General features: G+C 41.6%; 1 protein-coding gene across 2 annotated transcripts in view; it reads left to right on the top strand.

Annotated features, from left to right (window-relative positions):
• BAZ2B (bromodomain adjacent to zinc finger domain 2B) overlaps positions 1–19,843 on the top strand; it is a 279,279-nt gene that overhangs the window by 205,990 nt on the left and 53,446 nt on the right. Inside the window, exons 15-21 of one of the 2 annotated variants that reach the window (XM_054970384.1) lie at positions 1,336–1,428; positions 1,541–1,602; positions 6,968–7,033; positions 8,062–8,127; positions 9,252–9,296; positions 9,551–9,577; positions 10,800–10,865. In XM_054970384.1, coding sequence (XP_054826359.1) covers positions 1,336–1,428; positions 1,541–1,602; positions 6,968–7,033; positions 8,062–8,127; positions 9,252–9,296; positions 9,551–9,577; positions 10,800–10,865 — 425 coding nt within the window. Of the gene's footprint in view, positions 1–1,335; positions 1,429–1,540; positions 1,603–6,967; positions 7,034–8,061; positions 8,128–9,251; positions 9,297–9,550; positions 9,584–10,799; positions 10,866–19,843 lie in introns of both variants that reach the window. The other variant, XM_054970383.1, reaches the window with a different exon arrangement.

The following is a 19,843-nucleotide window of genomic DNA, read 5'->3' as shown; positions in this document are numbered from 1 at the left end:
ATACCCTCCTCTCTAAATCCCAACATCTCCAAGCTCCACCCCCAAATCTCCAGAAATTTCCCAATCTAGAGTTGGCAACCCTTTTGCGTCTGAATCTCCAGTGTGTTTTTAATTACTTGATAGCAGCTGCAGAATGGTGGGGGCAATTCAGATGGGGGGGGGGTCTAATGAAAAATGGCTGTACAGAAAAACTGCCCCACTGGGAAAACATGCAGGTTGTTTCTACCGACAGAACAAATAGCATTATGTGTGTGGGAGGGGTACTGTTTGTGGCCTGGAAAATGGTGGAAAATGGTTAACCTTTCCCTAACCCAGGTTAGGGCTCCCTCACAGAGCTGTCATAAAAGTGACCTGCAGTGTGTGGCTCTTTCAACATCTTTCCTGGTCTGACCATCATGGAATCAAATATAGATGGAAGAGCCGCGAGTCCTCTAGTCAAGTCCTCTGATCAAAGGCAGGGCCATCCTCTGACAGATGACTTTATGCAGCCATAAACAGAGAACAGATGTAGTACAATCTCTATAGTGTGAGCTGTAAAGCCTTGGGTCAACACACTTACCTTTGCTGGTATTTTTACAACTCATGGAATAATAACAATGGTTTGCAATGGTTTGCAAACTGTAAGGTTTATTGAGATAATGTATGTAAAGTTTGATGTGATGCTCAGGCTTCATGCATGTGGTGTCTGATTTTGATCAGGGCTGGGGGGAACGGTGTTACTGTCAATCAACAACTTAAAAAAAATATTTTCAGTTGCAGCCTGCCATTGTCTCTTCTTCTTCCCAGTAGGCCAGAGTAGCAACCCGATACCACTGCCACCCAGTGCCACTTTAGCTATTCATACCTGCCTGGCATTTGTTGCAGACAAGAGGCTTGAAAATCATGGCCTGAAATGTCTCTCCCCACTCCCCCCACCCCCGCTTCTTGCTCCTACCTTTTAAACACGCAGCATGACAAAAAGTCCTGGAGCATTCAAAAGCTTACACAGTTTGTGTTTTTGTAGTTGGTCCTAATTTTAAAAAATTACATGGCAGCTGTTTGTATGAAATGCTGGAAAAGAAGTAAGTCAAGATTTTAAGAAAAATATACGCATGGCAAGGCATCTCTGTCTTGACTCTGTCACTCCTTTGATCCATCCACAAAGTGCTGGAGTGACCTTGTATCAGTATTATGCATCTGCGGAAGAGAGCTGTGGTTCTCAAAAGCTTATACTACAATAAAGTTGGTTAGTCTTAAAGGTGCTACTGGACTCTTTACTATTTTGTGACTACACAGACTAACACGGCTAACTCCTCTGGATCAATGTTATCATAGTATGTCCTCTTTGTGTTACAGAAATTGCTAGGCAAGCAGCACAAATAAAGCTTTTGAGGAAGCTTCAGAAGCAAGAACAAGTCCGAGCTGCCAAAGAAGCAAAAAAACAGCAAGGTAAATAATAAACTTACAAGAAACTATAGCCCCCTTCTGGATGAGTTGTAGCATTCATAGCTTTCCACTATATGGCACTTCTGACATTTTTATATCTTTGTCTTATTCCTAGCTATTATGGCTGCTGAAGAAAAAAGAAAACAAAAAGAGCAAATAAAGATAATGAAACAGCAGGTAATTTCATATGTTATAAGCATTAGTAGATCTATCATTCTGATGGTTTCTGTGTACCTTAATAGTTGCCAACTAATCAGAAGAAAACTGACCATAGGGTTGCTGGGGATCCCAGGAGCCATGGCAGGAATGCAGGGAGCAGGGGGTAGGAGAATAGCAGGGTACTCAGCTCCTGCACGTGAACATAGAATGTATGTGCTCCCACACTCCCTCATCGTGCCAGAAAATGATGCCATTTTCCAGTGCAATGGAGGAATTCTGATGTGCGCTGAAGCTGAGCACTGTGAAAACTGCTCCAAAGAAGAGGTTTTCACAGCGCTCACCTCCAACATGCGCCATGATTCCTCTGTTGCCAGTGCAGTGGGGGAGTGCATGCACCCTCTTCTCCCCGTCCCTGTGCCTTCTCCCCCAACAGCCAGGGGAGCGGGGCCGGGGGAGGGGGAGGGTGGACAGCCGTTGGAGGTGGAGGGATGGCAAGTCTATACCTGCCCTTCTGCTTGACATGCAAATAAGTTGGTTGCAGCTTGGAGAAAAACATTATCATCAGCTTAATGTCTGCAGATCAATCTGCTGTTTAAAGTATGAGGAGTAAGGGACCAGTAAAAAAAAATTGGAAGCTCTAGTGTTTAGTCTTATGTTGTATTACATATATTTACCAATTAATAAAATGGTATGCTGAATTGGATGGTCTGGTATATCTGCCTGAAGAGCCTCTTCTTTAAGGTAGGTATGACAAAAGATTCAATCACTCCGGGTTCATTCAGCAAAAAGCATGAGCAGAAGGCTAATAAACCATTAAGCAAATGATGGCAGATGCCAAATGATACATTTACTGTGCTTGTAGTACCACTTTATTTATCTACAAGACCTTGACAGAAATCCTTAACACATTATCTGGAACTTACTTGTCTTTGTAACTTGCACAATCAAATTCTAGTCTTCAGTTATTTTGCTGGTATTGTCACTGTTGTGTTACTTACTATTATTGATGTAAAATTAGCACTTTTTGGTTGTGAAATGCTTAACTTGGTAATCCCCACAATAGGCAATATAAAAAAACACAATATGCTGTATGCTGTGTTTGAAATTAGGAAATTAAACGAGAAAGCCTAAGCAGGTCTACTTGGAAGTAGGACCCCATTTTATTTAATGGGGCTTACTCCCAAGAAAGTGTAACATTAATTTGCTTTTATAAAATGCTTCATATAAATGGGCTAATATACTATAAGATGAGTGATTAATGTTCTCACACTATAGATTGGAAAATATTGTTAAGAAAATATTATAAATATTCAAATTAATGTCATTGATACATGCTAGAAAAATTAGAATGGAGCTACTTGATACACTAACATTTTAATATATTATCAACCATGTGCCTGTTTACATATGTCAGGGATACCCTGGAACTAATTATAAACTGGAAGTCACCAATTAAATAATTACTGTGCTTTAGATTTATGTATCCAGAATCTTAATATCTTATAGCCATATAAAGGCTTTGTATGGGCCACTGAGGAAGGCAATGGCAAACCACCCTGTAATAAAAAGTCTGCCAAGAAAACATAATGATACAACGTTCCCCCATGGGTCAGTAATAACTCGGTGCTTGCACAGGTGACTACCTTTACCTTTACGAGCCACTGCAGCCCCACACAGGGAAGGTATGAATTCCTTCAAAGATATTTTCTGAGAATCAAAGGCAGCTTAACCTCTGTAAAGTGAAACTGTGCACAAACGTAGCATATTGTTAGCAGGGCTGGTGCCAGAGTTTCTGACACCTGAGGCCAGGGGCAGCTTCAGGGCTGTGGCCACCCCCATGCATGTGTGCACCTGGACTGCTTGATGACGTCACTGCGTGTGACGTCATCACGCAGCGTGCCGCTGTGAGCCAGCCCCATTGGTACGGCAGGCAGCTGGGATGGCATGCAGGTGGCCCTCCCACACTGCTCCGGCTGCCTGCCGTGTCTGGCCTGTAGCTTTGTGCAAGCAGCAGTGGTGGCAGCATGGGACAACTGAGCGGGAGGGCTGGGAGGCTGCCCGCTCAGACTGCCCTGTGCCACCGCCACCAGCAAGTGTTCCTGGCCAGGCGCAGCAGCTGCATGCCAGGTGCAGCAGGTGGCCGGGTCAGTGCGCAGGCAGCTTCCCAGCCCTCCGGCTCAGCCGCCAGCGCTACCACCACCAGCTCTGCGGCACATGCCCCTGCCCCCAGTGCCCCTTCTGGCAGCACTCGAGGTGGCTGCTGGACCTGCCTCCGTGGACATGCTGGCCCTGATTGCTAGGCTCTCACATAAACTTTGCTGCTAACGTCTTCCTTCTTACGTACAGAATTGGGGTTAAAAACTAACTCCAGTTACCTGAGACAGATGAATGCACTAATGCGGTTAAACAGATCTACTTTTCCCTACCTTAACTGGGGAAAAGTAGTCATTACTTTGTGTGGGTCATGATCAGGGAGTCTTGTTTCACATCCCACGAGTTTTCACCATGCACAGAGAGGAGAAGTGAAATCACCTGGTCCTGCCATGCTGCAGGCCTGGATAGAGCCCTCAAAATATTAAAAGTTCAGCTCTAAAACATCAGCAGTGGCCACTGGTCCAATCCATGGACATCAGCACATCTAGTTTGGCCCTGGCATGCTACTGTTTAATCCAGTCGCCTAACACGAGAAGGGAGGGTGGAGTGAGGCAGGTTCATACAGTTTAACCAGAGTTAAGTTTGCCATCAGAATGCAGCCAAAACTTGTAAGTGACAATAAAGTCAATATATTAGTGCTATCAGATGTTTTGCTGCATAAATTCTAATGAAGTGGGACTAAAGACGAACACTTTTAGAAATTCTGGTATTTTGTTCTGCGGAAGTAGATGACACTAAGTCAGCACTTCTTATGGGAATAGTGCTTAGCAGACATGGACACGAATTGAAATACAAAGCAAATTACATCATGGAATTGGCCGTTTCATGTGTCGCGAAACTGTTTTGTGGGGCCACGGTTATCACAAAATTATCACGAAATTCATGACTTTTGGCCTGTTTCGTTAACTTTGTGAACGATTTGTATTTGCAAACAGGCTGGTACTGATCCATTGATTCCCTAGGCAGCAATGGGCCCAGAACTTTTGCTGCCATTGGAAATCCCAATCATAGCCCACTTACCCTGGATTGGCAGCTCACCTAGCCATCTGGAGAGCTTCCATTCTGCCCTATATAGCTAGGAGCTGCGGGGGGGGGGGGAGGGTTGCAGTCCCCTAGGCAACCAAGGAGGTCGGCCTTCTGTAGCCATGGGCACACCAATCTCACCCCTCCAAACCCTGTTAGGCAGGTCTGTCACCCAACCACAGACCTCCTGTGTCTATGTCAATGTTTTGTATAAAAGACACCTCTCTCTGCCTCGTGTTTCAGTCCCAGTAGACAGAGGGAGAGGGAGGAGGACCTGTTGCTGGGATTGGAGTGGGAGAGTGTGTGGAAGGATTTGGGATTGTGCTTTTGGCTGCTGCTGTTTTAAAGAGACTGAAAGAAGCCTCTTATTTCCAGCTCTTGGCTTTGCTGTGGGAAGGTCTTTGGGTGAGAGTGCCTTTTTTCTCCACCCCACCCCACTCTAGTCTCAGGCCTTAGCCTGGCTCTGGGGCCTAGGCCTCCCCCTTTTTTATTTGCTTGTCTTTGTTTCTTCTCAACTCTTTCTGTGCTCTTTTGAGGGCTCACACTCTTGCTGCTTCATTTGGTTTTGGTTTAGGGCCTCTCCCTCCAAGTCAAGTCTCAGGGCCACTGCCTGGCTCTAGGGCCCAGCTTTGTGTGGGTTCCAGAGGGCCTCACTCTCTTGTTTCCTGTCTCACTTGTTGTGCACTTGACATTGGTGCATCTCACTCTTGTTTTGTGCACCCACTGTGCGCATCTCATTTTTATTTTGAGCACCTCTGCCGCCTAGGCAGGTGTCTCTGTAGTGTTTAGGGGCTCTTCCCCCAAGTCCCCGGGTTCTGATGAATCACAAAACTAATGAATCATTTCGGCAAATGTGTCAATTTTGTGAAGTTTCATGATTCACGATTCGTGGATCGCGATGAAACATGAAACTCTCGTTTTGGGCTTTTTCCATTTTGTGCCCATGTCTAGTGCTTTGCACTATACAGTCTGTTGGTTGCACTGCAGGACACAAATTGTCTTTTTGTAGCCTCTGGAACTTCCCCCTAATAACCTTGGGTTGGATCTAACCAGCTTTTCTATTGGTGAAAGAGGTTGGAATGTGCCTCTTTTGACAACAAGAAAGAGTACCGGGGATCATGGGATCTTCATAGACAAAAGTCATGTAGGACGAGAGTTGTAGTAAGGAGGGGATTTAGGTGAGATTGAATGAAAAAGCAGTCTGGATCCAGGCCTTTGTCTGCCCCTCTTGAAAAGTTTCAAATTGCAATCTTAAGCAGAGTTCCATTCTTCTAAGCCCACAGTGTTATACCCTTCCACATCTACTTCAATGGATCTACTTCAATATCCCATGATATAGTTGCAGGTGGCCTCCTAGGTGAAATCAGACCCAGTGTGATGTTATTTTATTCTGGGCCGTCGTCACACGGGCTTTTATTCCGTTAAATATGCAGCATGTAGCGTTACAATAGCTGTTGTTACATGACGCATTTTTCTGTCAGATTTCGTCCTCCTTGCGCTTCCAGCTGTTCACACCGTGGCGCTCTGTGCCGGCATATCGAGCAGGCACAGATAAAACTCCTCCTTTTTTTTTAAAAAAAATTTCCGTTTAATTGCGTTATAGCGTTATAGCATTATAGCGAAATAACAATGAAAAACCTTGATGATAGCCCAACCTCTAACGAGCTTGATAGGCGGGCCAAGTTTTCCCGCTCATTGACCAGCCACATCATTGGATGAAAATGTTTATCTGGCGAATTTTGACTTCCATAAAGATCCCATCGTCCAGAGAAAAATCCCTGTCTGACGTGATCCCCCAATGAATCTGTATTTTACCACGTCGCAATAGCGACATAAGGTCAATTTTTTTTAAAAAAAATTACACCGCTGTATGGGAGGGGCAAAATGCCGTGCGTGGCGAGATAACCCGTTATGAGGCGGTATGAATCGCTGCTGGGTGATCGCACGGATACTGATTACAGCGCGAAAAATGAGTGAGAAATAGAAATCAGACACTCGCAACAGTGACGGAATAAGGTGGGTTTTTGCAGGGAAAGAGCGCCATTTTAGCGCTAAATAAAAGCCCGTGTGACGACGGCCCTGGGTATCTGAGTGGGGCCTTTTGGCAAAACTGGATGTGTCCATGTCGAAGTCCAAGCACTCAGCTATAGGTGTGTGGTCTATTATTATTGCTGCTTAAAACAACTGAAAGCTTTTCTTGTTGTAGGAAAAGATTAAGAGAATCCAGCAAATCAGAATGGAAAAAGAACTTCGGGCTCAACAAATTTTAGAGGTATAACTTGTTTTTTAAAACAAGCTATTAATGGGAAGAAAAAACAAAGTGGTCTGTTGCAGGAATTCATTAGTCTTGCATCAGAGTGTTATACTGTCTCAAATTTGTAGGTATCTCAATTTGTAGATTGAACTGTGTCTTCAAACCTCTGCATTCTTAAGTCATGTAAAACCACTTGGCACTGGCCAATTCACCAATTTTACTTTAAGAGAGTGTGTACATACAAGGTTGTAAGATGGAAATTAGTTCAAAAAGGAAATGAGAAATCTCTGCAGGTATGGTGAAACTAATTTACAGCAGTAAAGAGACATATTTAACGTTTGGTTGAATCATCAGAAGAAGTAATAAGCATTAGGAAAATCTCTTTCAAGTTGCCATTTGAACAGCATGATTCTAATCCTAAAGAATATGCATGTTTACACTTTCAAAGGATTTGTGAGTCTTCTTGTTGTAAACAGTCAGTTTGTATAATGGATCCATGCCATATATAGTTAAGTCAGAAGAAATTTAAATTTAGGATTCTGTTTCAAATCTTCATTTCTGATCTGTTTGGCAACAGATTTCTTTTTAGTCTCAGTTGTTGTACCAGTTGTTTTAATAAATTAAGCAGAGAAAAATGTTGTTCTGATAAAGTGCTGATAAGTGGATTCTTACTGTTGGCTTTAATTAAAATCTTGAAATTGTGCCCTGCTGGTTAAGTATATTCATATCAATTAAAAGTATAAATTGGTAATTGTCCTGTCCCATATTTTAGAAAAAAAATTAAAAACTCAGTTGTTGCCAATAAAATTTTTAAATTTATATGTTCGTATACGACATGTTCCTCGTTATCTACCATCGTCACAAAAAATCATGAGGATTTTTTTTCACAATACCGAAAATACCGAGGAAGAAATCTGTTACAATGTCTATGATGTGTGGTATTGTTTTGCACCTTGTGAGGCATGAAGCTTTTATTTCCAGTCTGAGATGACTTTCAGTTGTAGTGGTGCTATTGCATGACCTTGAGACCTGTTTTGCATGCACAGGCAAAAAAGAAAAAGAAAGAAGAAGCAGCAAATGCCAAATTATTGGAAGCCGAGAAACGAATAAAGGTTAGTTTAGATGAGTATCTGAGTGTTTTTTTTTTTAAATCTTCTAACCATGAAAAATCGATGGACAGTACACATGATCAATGGGGTAATTTGTACAAGAAATGGATAAACAGCATTTCTTTAGTGGCTTATATCTTACCACTCTACTGAGCAAAGTTTGAAGCCTTCCTCCATCCTAAAGAGCTTCCCTCCAACTTAAGTGGTTCTTCCTCCAACAGAAGAGCCAGTTAAGTTGGTGAAAAGTTCCTGAGGCCAGAGGAAGGTTTTTTTATATTTGTGGACATTGCTTCAGCCTAAGGTAGGATAAATTACGGCATGTTTTGGTATGTGTGCATATATGTCTTTGCACTCGTTTGTATGTTTGGGGTATATACAGAACAACCTCTTGAAAATGATCACCAGTGTTTTAGAATTAGATGATATTCAGGTTTTATTATTTTTGCAAATAACCTGAAATTATTATAGGGCACATATCCTAGTCCTCCTGAATACTGTCTTGGAAAGCAGATTCATTATTTTAAATGAAATATAACAGCCAAAGTCAAGGGCCAAAGGGCTGCTGGGCACATTACAGTGTCCCATTTAGTCATTATTTTGGGGTTCCTCTGTTCCCACCATACCCTCTTGCTTACCCGGCAAAGAGGTTCTTTAAGGACAGGGAACCTTCTAGTGCAGCATTAAATATGTCAAGAAGTGGAACTGAGTAATCCTCCCTGTGTGCATGGAACCGGTCCTTCAGCATATGCAAGGCCTCTTTGGATCCTTGTTCAAGTTATTGCTTTCAGGATTTGGGTGATAACTGGTTGGCTTTTACATAGAATACGAAAAACTTGTTTTTGCTTGTTGCTACAATGCACAAAGAGTTGATCACCTTCCCGCAGCCTTTGGAAAGCATGTTGTCTCACATGACCTAACCTTCATGTCTTTGCATCTTTCATTCATTTTGTTTTCATGCTATCCAACCCACTCTTCTAGTTTATTGAGAAAGTTTAAAGAATAAGAACGAATGCAATGGGAAGCCCCTGGATTATTTTTACTACTGTCTTGCATGGTGGAAAAAACAGTTCTTCTTTTGATATTCACATTTATTAGAAACTTGATTTGCTTCTTTCTGTATCTTTAAGGAAAAGGAAATGAGAAGACAGCAAGCTGTTCTTCTGAAACATCAGGTTTGTACACCAAGTTTCTCGGGAAACAAGAAATGTTGTTTTTAACTTATACTTAAAATATTTGGAGGGGGTGGGAACATGTTTTTCTTTTAAAAAATTTGGACTTAAAAATGCTGCTGCTTAATGTTACCCTTCATCTTATGGGTAAATTGCCTTGCTTTGGTATTGGGGGTCTTTTGGGGGAAATTATAAAGTGGGGTATTTTTGACTCTGTGATTTCTGTTTCATAATGTTGTGCCAACTCTTTCTACCAGGAGTTGGAGAGGCATAGACTAGATATGGTATGGGTATGTTTATTTTTGTACATCTAACACCGCATTGTGATTTGGTTGTGATATGGTTGTCATAGCGATGCATAAAATGTAGCACTGGCTGCTGTCATATTACATACTGCTGCATGGCTTTCCAGCACAGTGCATTGCATACATCTGCTTGTCTTGTCTGTAAAAAAACACAACAACATGACAAACTTATTATGAATTGACCCAGACAAACTGTATGTGAGGCTGTTGCCTTGACATCAAGCTGTACTTAATCAGGGATAAATTTGCCTTACCCAAAATGTGTGCGCTTGACCTATCACAGGTTATTTATTTGTTAGGCAACTTTGGCTATGCATCCTGTAAATCCTATTCTGTGTGTTTCATTTTAATATTTTCAAAATATCTTCATATACCTATAATTATTATTTTAACATAGTGCAATTGGGACCACGTTAGTTTCTTAAAATGGTACAGAATTGAGTATGTTATCTTTTCAGTATATTTAAAAATAAATCCACATTATTCTGGTCTGAAAAGTTAGTTTGTACTACTTTTTGCATTTTGCTACAGTCCAAGACTCACTCAATATCATTAACCTGATCTATGGTGCAGCTTCTGTGGCTTTGGCTAAAGGACAGATATCTGTAAAGAGGACCATTCATGTTTGTGTATGAACTGTGGCTAGTTTACCTAAAACTAGTTTTTTAAAGTTTAAGTTTATGTTAATCCATTGGCTGCATACTGAATTTTATATGAGAGAAATTTATAACCAATATGTGGTCAAAATAATTTTTAACTTTAAAAAAAAAATCACTTTTGATTACTTTTCAAACAATTCACCAATACCGTCTTTTATTTAATTGGCCACTCAATGAGTAATTTGCAAGCTTTCTGTTATAGCAGATGTAAGGTAACTGACCTGTTCCAGCCAACCATTATGCTTTTTGTTCTGCCAGCTTCTGAAGGAGCCTCACAACTGACCATAAGTAAATCTGTATGCTTCTGTTTTACACTGTCTCCATGTTCATCGCTTTACCTTTTTGCTTTCAGTCGTTCTTGTATTTGCTTTCTAAACCTGAACTAAAACATGCACAGACTTGGCTATTCTTGCCTTTTATTTAGCATATACCTTGACTTGTCTATTAATGCTAAACATGTCCTGTTGAGCTTTGGAAATAATTTTGTTTAAGTGACTCTTCCTTGGAGGAGGTGGTTGTTCTAATTTTATCTGCTTTGATAGGAGCGAGAAAGGAGGAGGCAGCATATGATGTTAATGAAAGCCATGGAGGCACGTAAAAAAGCAGAAGTAAGTACAAAACCCCTGAAATGGGGTGACATCTGTTCTCTTTTTGAAGAGAAGACTTTTATCAGTCTGCTAATTCCATTTCACCAGAATTAATAAATGGAGTCCAGGTAGCAAAAATAGATAACTTGTAATTGGAAATCCCATTTCTTCCCTATGCAAGTTAGGCAGTTCTAAATGCCTAAATTTTACCTGGCAAATACCATTTGATTTTCCCACAGATTAATAGAGTGATTTTCTGTTAAGTCTGCTGGCCCTCTGTGATTCGGGAAACTGGCGTAGCTCTCTGATAGAACTGGTAATTTATTAGGAAAACATGTGGCTTAGGGTTGCCAGCAGGACTTGGAGAAAAATGGCATGTCATTTAATAGAGGCTTAATTTGTGGAAATGGGCAGCTGAAGCTATTCATGGTAAATAGCATCACCTGGTAAGCAACATCTCATTAAATGGTTGAGAAATTTTTCTTCTACAGGCAGTTGGCAACCCTAAGTAGTTGCTGATTTTTCTACTTGTCTGGTCTCACCAGAGTGACAAAATGGAGCCCTCTACAGGCTCGGCATGGAACATACACAACACTTTCAAAACAACATGCTTGAAATTTCAGTCATAGCGAATCACAGAACTGAGTTAGTATCCCTTCATGGACTGATGCTGCTTCAGTAAGTTTGGAGGGAACTACCATGTGGACCAGTCATTCAACTGCTCCACATGGTTTCTGTCTACCAATATTATCAGAATGGAGTGGAGGGGGAGGTGTCAGTCAACTGTGTGAAGCAGAATGAATCCTATATACAGTCACTTCAAGGGTCTATGTCTGCAGCAGCAGTACTCACTCCACGATTCATGGAGAGCCACATTCACAATTACCATCAACCAAAAGAGCTGCATGACTACTGTGCCTCGTGTGTCACCCCAGCAAATACACATACAATAATATAAGATGTATGAAATATATCAATATAACGATTTTAATTACCTCTTAAGTATGTAGAGGTTCTCTCCCACAGCTGTTGAACTTTAGCCAGGTGTATCTGGGCTGAGGGTAATGGCTTCCCTCTCTGCGTTCTCACTTTCTCCTCAGCATGAGGCACAGTATCTCAGGCAAGGAGAGCAAACTGGTTATGGAGAAAGGGGAGTGACCCCCCCCACACACACACACAAGCAGTGACCTGCTTGTTCTTTTCCCAAGTGGTGGCCTTTTAAGTGGTGCTGGTTTTACTCTTGCTGCCAGATTCCTGACCTCCTAACAGCTGCTTGGGAGCTCGGATGAGAGTGAAGAGGCCACAGAGAAGGGGAGGGGGGAGCTGTTGGAGAAAGTGTGCCCTCCGCTTCCATTCCTAGCATGAGACTGCAGCTCACAGTTTACCCGTCCCTGCAACTGTAACCATTTTTAAAAAGCAATCATGTAGGGCAGGGAACCCATCACCTTGAATGGAGGACGAGATCTAGACTTTAAGAACATCATTTTTGTTCTCCTGTTGTTCTTTATGCTGTTAATCTCCAGTTGAGAGGCTACAGCAGCAAAATATTCAGGGATTGGGGTCCTTTTTGATAAAATACCTTATTAGTTTTGGTGCTGTGGTTGTGAGAATCGTAGAATTTTGAAGCATGCTATACTGCAACGCAGTATGGACTACAGAATAAATAAAAGCTAACAGATACAGAAGCAATCCACAGTAATACTGATTATACATCACTAACAGTGCAGTCCTAAGCAGAATTGTAAGTCCGTTGACTTCAGTGGACTAACTCTGTTTAGGATTGCTCTGTAACTTAGGGTAAACTAATTTAAATACATTTTTTTAAACCACATCTTCAGTTTTAAATGCCCAACATTGTTTTCAAGGTCAAACGTTTAATTAAAATCGAATGAAAAATACTTTAAGAAGAGAGTATTACTTTTTTAAAAAAAACACACACACATCTATTTAAATGTTTTACAAGTTATAAACATTATATCAGCACTATGACTAGCAGCAAGAAATATATATATATTCTAATAATGTCTAAGTTGCGTAAAATAGATAATATGTCAGTCAGCAGCAGTGCTTTGCTTATTTGTATGCCCCCCTTTCTGCTATCAAAAACAGTATTGTATGCAATTTACAATACAAAATGAGAAATTAAGATCATTATTATAATTCAAAAGAAGCTAAAAACCACCAACAGCATAAAAAATAGTTACAATGTTAAAACAGTGAGAACAATCATTAATGAAAACAGTCTGCAATAAAATCGACAGCACAGCTTAAACAGCATTAGATATCAAATGAATTTTGAAAACTTGTCCCTCTCTTAACAGCACTGCGGTGACCCTCTGAGCCCTCCTATATTAGAAATCTAATAATAGGATAGTGTTGCAGAGGAATTATAATGTCTCTTTTCTTTAAAAGTTTGTCATTCAAACCAAAATTGTAGAGGCCAACACTGGCATCTTCTGTATCTAAAGTTTTAATAAGATTGCATTGTTTTTTAAAACTTCACATGTTACTTGGTTTCATGAATAGGCTTCTGTTGTATGGAAACAGGGCTAGATTAAAGATTCCCACAACACTACATAACTATTTTGGCATCCTTGTCTTTACTCAGTGCAATGCACTGACTGTATAACTTCAGATATTATTGGGAAACATACAGCTATAAAATGGTATCACAGTGGTCATTAAATTTTGCACACAGACATAATAAGGGAGCGTTATCTGAGGTTTTGGAAGATAGAAATGGCTAACTAACAAGTAAAGTAAAATAATACTATTCAGGTACTATGAGCAACAATGAGATATTCATGACTTACTGTAAAGGTTGCAGTGTCGTGGGTAATATTTATTCAGGACTCTCCTGAGTTTTCTCTTTTAGCTATTAAACTTCAGACAATAGCACACACAAATTTATATTCACTTTTCTTCTGAAAACTGTAACAAACTATCATAATTGTACCAGAGGCCTTCTTTCCTCTATAACTCTCAGAGGATCAATAAACAACAAAAGGTTGTTAAACATGCATTTATCACTAACCAGCTCTGTCAGCAGTTCTGTAAACAGACATAATATGGGGAAGTATCTCATGTTTCAGAAGTTGTCTAATAAGCACTTTCAAAGCAGAATTAAATTCACAGCACCCGAGTGATTCTCATACTGTGGATATTCCATCACTGAAGATTTATGCCACCCTGTTGCCTATGGAAAACACCATGCAGAATTGTAGCCATAGTTTTACTTAACAAAACTCATCTTTCAGCTTTAAACATGGCACATATAAGCTAGCCATTTAAAATCAATAACATTGAGTACAAGAACAAAGAATGTTTTATTAATTTGATGTTAGTGTAAGTAATGCTGCAGATGATGAAATGTCATATTTCCAGTGCAGAGTTGAATGAATAATGTAGCTAAGGGTAAGTAACACACAGCTTGCAGGTCAGTTCAGCCCACTAAGGTCCCAGGCCGTGTGGCCTCAAGATATGTGACTCCTTAATTGAAGAATGTAAACACAAGGTGTTAACAGTTGCTATACAAACAGATGTTCACAGAGCATTATATAAACACAAGCAGGAGACCTGCAAAGACTTGCAGGGGAAAAAGGGAGTCCCATCCTGCTCTACTGGTGCCTGCTCCAGATTATCACCTTGTTGCATTGATCACCACCACTGTCATCCTGTGCCATAGTTTGAATGCATTGATCAGAATGAACAAATGAAGCAGATTGTTTGGATCCATTCCAGTCTGGTTTCAGGGACCAAAACAGCCTTGGTTGCCCCGGTGGATGACCTGTGTTGGGAGATGGACAGGGGGAGTGCAGCCCGTTTAATTCTCCTGGACCTCTCCATGGCTTTTGATACCATCAATCATGGTATCCTTCTGGACTGTCTTTTACGGCTGGGACTGGGATGCACAGTTTTGCAGTGGTTTCAGTCCTATGTAGAAGGTAGGTTTCAGAATACAGTGTGTGTGTGGGGGGGTGCTGCTGCTGCTCTGCGCCTTGGCCTCTTGCCTGCAGGATTCCACAAGGTGCTCTCTTGACCCCTGTGCCTTTCAACATCTATGTAAAGCTGCTGGCAAAGGTCACCCGGAGATCTGGGCTGAGTTGTTACCAATATGCAGATGACATTCAGCCGTAGATATTGTGAACAGATGCCTGGAGGCAGTTTGGGGATGGAAGAGGGCTAACAAGTTGAAACCTAATCCAGACAAAACAGAGGGGCTACAGGTGGGGGAAAGGTTTGACCCAGGAATGGGGTATTTCCTGTTCTGGATGGGATTGTACTCCCCATAAAGAAACAGGTTTGTAGCTTGGGGGTGCTGCTGGATTTTGACCTTCTGTTGGATAAAAATGTGGCATCAGTGGCCAGGGGTGCCTTTTACCAGCTCTAGCTGGTGGGCCAGCTGCAGCCTTTCCTGGTGAGAAAGATCTTGTTACTGTAAGGCATGCCCTGGTAGCATCCAGATAAAATTACTACCATGTGATCTGTGTGGGGTTGCCCTTAAAGACTTTCCAGAAGCTACAGTTGGTACACAATGCTGTGGCCAGAGTGTTGACCCGAGTGGGTCATAGAGACCATATCATTCCACTCTTGTTTCATCTGCACTGATTCCCAGTTTGTTTCTGGACGTCATTCAAGGTGTTGGTTAAAGCCATTTACAGCTTGGGGCCAGCATACCTTAAGAACCCCCTTCTCCCATACAAACCTACCCATTGCCTTTGGTCATCGCCTGAGGCCTTGTTTCAGGTGCCCCCACCAACTGAGGTTAGATGGGTGGCAACCTGAGAACTGCCCTTATAAATTCTGGCACCAAAACTTTGTAACTTCCTTCTTCTGTCGCTGCCTTCCACGTACCCACAGTAAGTTCTTAGTAGCCACCCTCCCTGGTTGTATGTTTGTTTGTTTACTTATATGTTGATATGTTTTTAATGTATTTATAAATGTATTTTAAGTGTAATTTTAATGTTTTAATTATCTGTTTGCTGACTTGGGGACCCTATTTTGGGTGGAAAGGTAGCATATATTCTGAATAAACAAAAGACTAGCATAAAGCTTGGCACACGGCACGTGGGGCTTCATGGTGAGCATGTGGGGGGAGAGACATCTCTCCTAATTCAATTGAAATGTTAATTAAGGAATCTACACATAAGTGTGATTCTAACCATATCAGCTTGGGCCTGAAGTGATGTCGTTTCAGCCCACTGTTAATGAAAACTTTCCTCTACCTATATGACTGGGTTATACTGTAATACTAAACAGGGTTACATTTTTCTAATTATGTTGATATTAGTGAGCTTAGAAAGGTGTAACTGTGCCTGGGATTGCACTGTTGTTGCAATCCAAGCCCTCCTAGTTCTAGAGCAGGTAGGGTAGCAAGGATCAGGCCGCTTGCCAATTAACAGAGGGGGAGAAGTGGTTTGCCATTGCTTTTCTCTGATATTTTATTTGCTGTGTCTTTATATTTAGAGATCGCTTCAACTGCAATATCAGAGGAGAAATATTAAATTGATACATTTGTTGTAAGAGCAAATTAGTATAACATCTTGATTTTTATTATACCTGAATAAGGGATTGGATTGCAACAGCTGTTACCTCTGCTGGGCAGGAGAGGTAGCCCCACTTGCCATTAAAACCAGAAGGAAATCAGGTTCTACCCGCTAGAAAGTTGTGCTAGTGGTAGGAACACTGAGCCCACCAGATGAGATGCAAGGAGCCAAATGTTACCATTCCTCTCCTTTGCGTGGAACTTCTGCATCATGTCACGGCTTGGATCCCATCAAAAGATGCCGTCTGTAACTTGTAGGACCTACACTCTCATAGCATGACTTTTTCATCTCTACCCTCCTCCTTCAGCCTAATGCTACCCTTGAAATGCTGCTCATGGGGGAATGGACAACCCACCCCCCTCAGAACAGCATGAGGGGGGAGTGGGAGGATGGCTGTTGGCACACTCACCCACCCTGCAAGCGTGGATCTGCTTCCTGGGATCCAACCCCAAGACCTCTTCCCTGTACCAAATCAGTAGTGTGAGTAGCTGCCAGCACGTTATCAAAGGGGCACAGATCTTGCATTGGCGCTGAGAGTGCTGAACATATCCTGTGCTGTTTGCAGAAGGTGCAGGCCCTTAAATGCACTCATGATGATTTATTTTTCTAAGAACTTTGCTGACAAGGTTATATTTAGAAATATATCTATCTAGAATTATGTAACAAATAAATTTGTCTATGTAACAGACAAATATTTCTGTAACACACACACCTCCTTTGTTCTGGCTTCATCTTCCATCATCCTATACAGGTTTTTGTTTTTCTGTCTGCCTTGTATAAACATAGACTTTATGAGTCGTTTTTATTTTCTTTGCAGCCTACACTATTCCCTTGACTCTTATATTTATATTTATGCCTTTTAAATTTGAGTACAAGTCACTGTCACAGAAAACAGATTCTTACTTTTAATTAAGCTCCAAACTAAAATCTAAGGTACCCAGCAGCATCATAAAAGGAGGTAGAAGAAGCACTGACCATATCCACTAGGTAATACTGGAGATGCTCTGGCGCCAAGGGTTTACAGTCATAGATGCTGTAAAGTTTTATAACAATTGGTCAGAGCTTTCTTTTACTTCCTTTTCTATTGCCTGTATTTTTCCATAATGCTGTGTTGTCCTTAAACAAATAATATAATCTTATATTCTTCACTGTAAATTGTAACTCTCTGGGAAGAGCTTTTATTACCCTGTTTTTTTTCCAGTACCCTCCTAGTGTAGCTGATATAAAAAGCTTATGCATTTTTTTCTCCTCTTAATGCCAGTGGACTTTTAAGGTTATTTTCGCCTGTATGTACGTGCAAAGTTATCTTCCCTTGCATGAAGCTGACCACTGTTATAGGTGTATATTGCCCACTGTCAGGTCTTGCCAGGTATTTCCCCAAGCACTTCACTGCATCACTCAGGTGTATGAGTTAAAGTTAACTTTTATTAAAGAAGAATACAAGTATCAAGATGGTCAGACAGGATCATTGGCTGAAGTGACTCAAGGTAGCAAAGCAAGGTTAATTATAGGACAAAGTCCATGCCCCCCCAATGGGAAAGAAAATCTGTTAGGATTTTGGTGCGCTGAGCCAGGGAAGAGGGGAGGAGGGAAAGGATGAGCTCTGCTCAGTCTCTCAGGAGATTGGTGCTGTCTCTGCTGGAACTTCAAGGCCACGTTTTCAGGCCAGCCAGGAACTGGTAATCCAAACACCTGCAAGATAAGCAGCTAGTCAGCAAAACAGATTCCCTCTGCATGTTCTCAGAGGTCCACTACATACTGCAGCAAGAAATCCATAACCCATAGCAGATATGCTGGAGGCATATCTGACACCCACAGTCTAAACAGAAATGCAGAGGTGCAATTTATTTAATTTTCCACAAATAGTTGTACCATTTTCAGATGAAAAGCTGTTCTAGAGTGAAAGCACTGTAGCTCTACGGAATACAGTGACCTGTGGCTTCCATTCAAATTAATTTCAGTTTGCAACTTAAAATGGGTTTTCTGTATGCCGAGAAACTCTTAAATGAGGATGATATAAGAAGATAGGCCTATCATGTATCCTCAGCTTGGGAGGTGGCAGAAGGAAACAGCTACATGAAGGAGTTTCCCATCTTTGCTGCAATAGGAGAAATTTAAACACTTACTTAATTGTCTCACAGACATTTAATGGATTTAAAATTGCTTAATTTCAGCTCAGTTGTGCCCACAGTTTGTTGTGAAACTATGTAGATAACAGTCAGTTTCAAATGTTTGTGTTACTGTAAATGACCAGATACAAGAATCCAAAATTTGGATGAGAAAATGGGGTGTGGAAAGGAGGGGGATTTTTCCCTCCCTGCCCTCGCAATAGTTCCCCAACCTCAAACAGCACACCAAAGCTGTAATTTTCCCATTAGGAAAAATTATACCTGTATGACTGCAAACAACAGCTCCTAAAACACCTTTTCAAGTTGAGACAGTGATGTGGAGCAAAAGGTTAAACTCCCCTACTGCAACCCCCAATCTAAATCTAGAAGCCCTGCGGCTATTGTTATTCAGTTACGAAAAGCACTCCAAAAATCTAGTTCTATTTTGTCTACATATGGTAAACCTGTGTCTGGGTTCTAACTAGAGATGGGCACGCACAGCAATATAAACTTTAAAAAACCCACAAACAACCCAATCAGCTGTTCACGAACAAGCTGTTAGTGAGGCCCCATTCTAAACAAACAGGTGGTCGTTGCAAGCCTTCTTGCTGTTTGTCAAGCCAGACAGTCTGGCACCTGCAATCAGTTCCCTTGGCAACTGGAGGCAGGGACTGCCTGAACTCTGTCTGAACTCCTGCTGTTGCCCTGGAAACCCCAATCTAAGCCCAATTTAGCTTGTTAGGCAGGTCTTCCTTTCAAGTGTGGAGCTCCAAATTTGTTACAAGGAAGCAAAGAACAGGGGGGGAGGGGGGCTCCCAGCTCTAGTTTTGCAGACAGGGAGGGAGAGACAGTTGCTGTTGGCATTTTGAGATAGAGAGATAGGGAGAGTGCATTGGAGCTTGAATTTTCTTTGTGTGTAGTGGGATAGGGATCTACTTCTTCAAGTTCCAGGGCTGCTGCCAGGCTCTGGGCTAAGCTATTATTTATTACTGGTACCTTTCCTGCTGCCTGCTCAGGTAGGGGTTCTGGGAATGGTGCAGTAGGGATCATGATAGCTGGAGGAGAGCCTGCTGGCCCCCACAAACAATGAACATGTTCGTGAACAGGTCACGTTCATCAATGTTCGTTGTTCATTGGTTGTTGTGGGTTTTCCAGGCTGTATTGCCGTGGTCTTGGCATTGTAGTTCCTGACGTTTCGCCAGCAGCTGTGGCTGGCATCTTCAGAGGAGTAGCACCAAAAGACAGAGATCTCTCAGTGACACTCAGTGACCTCTGAAGATGCCAGCCACAGCTGCTGGCGAAACATCAGGAACTACAATTCCAAGACCACGGCAATACAGCCTGG

This window comes from Eublepharis macularius, chromosome 2 (genome assembly GCF_028583425.1).
Source record: "Eublepharis macularius isolate TG4126 chromosome 2, MPM_Emac_v1.0, whole genome shotgun sequence".
Lineage (NCBI taxonomy): Eukaryota > Metazoa > Chordata > Lepidosauria > Squamata > Eublepharidae > Eublepharis > Eublepharis macularius.
The sequence above is the reverse complement of the archived record's forward strand: the minus strand, read 5'-3'. Positions and strand labels throughout refer to the sequence as shown.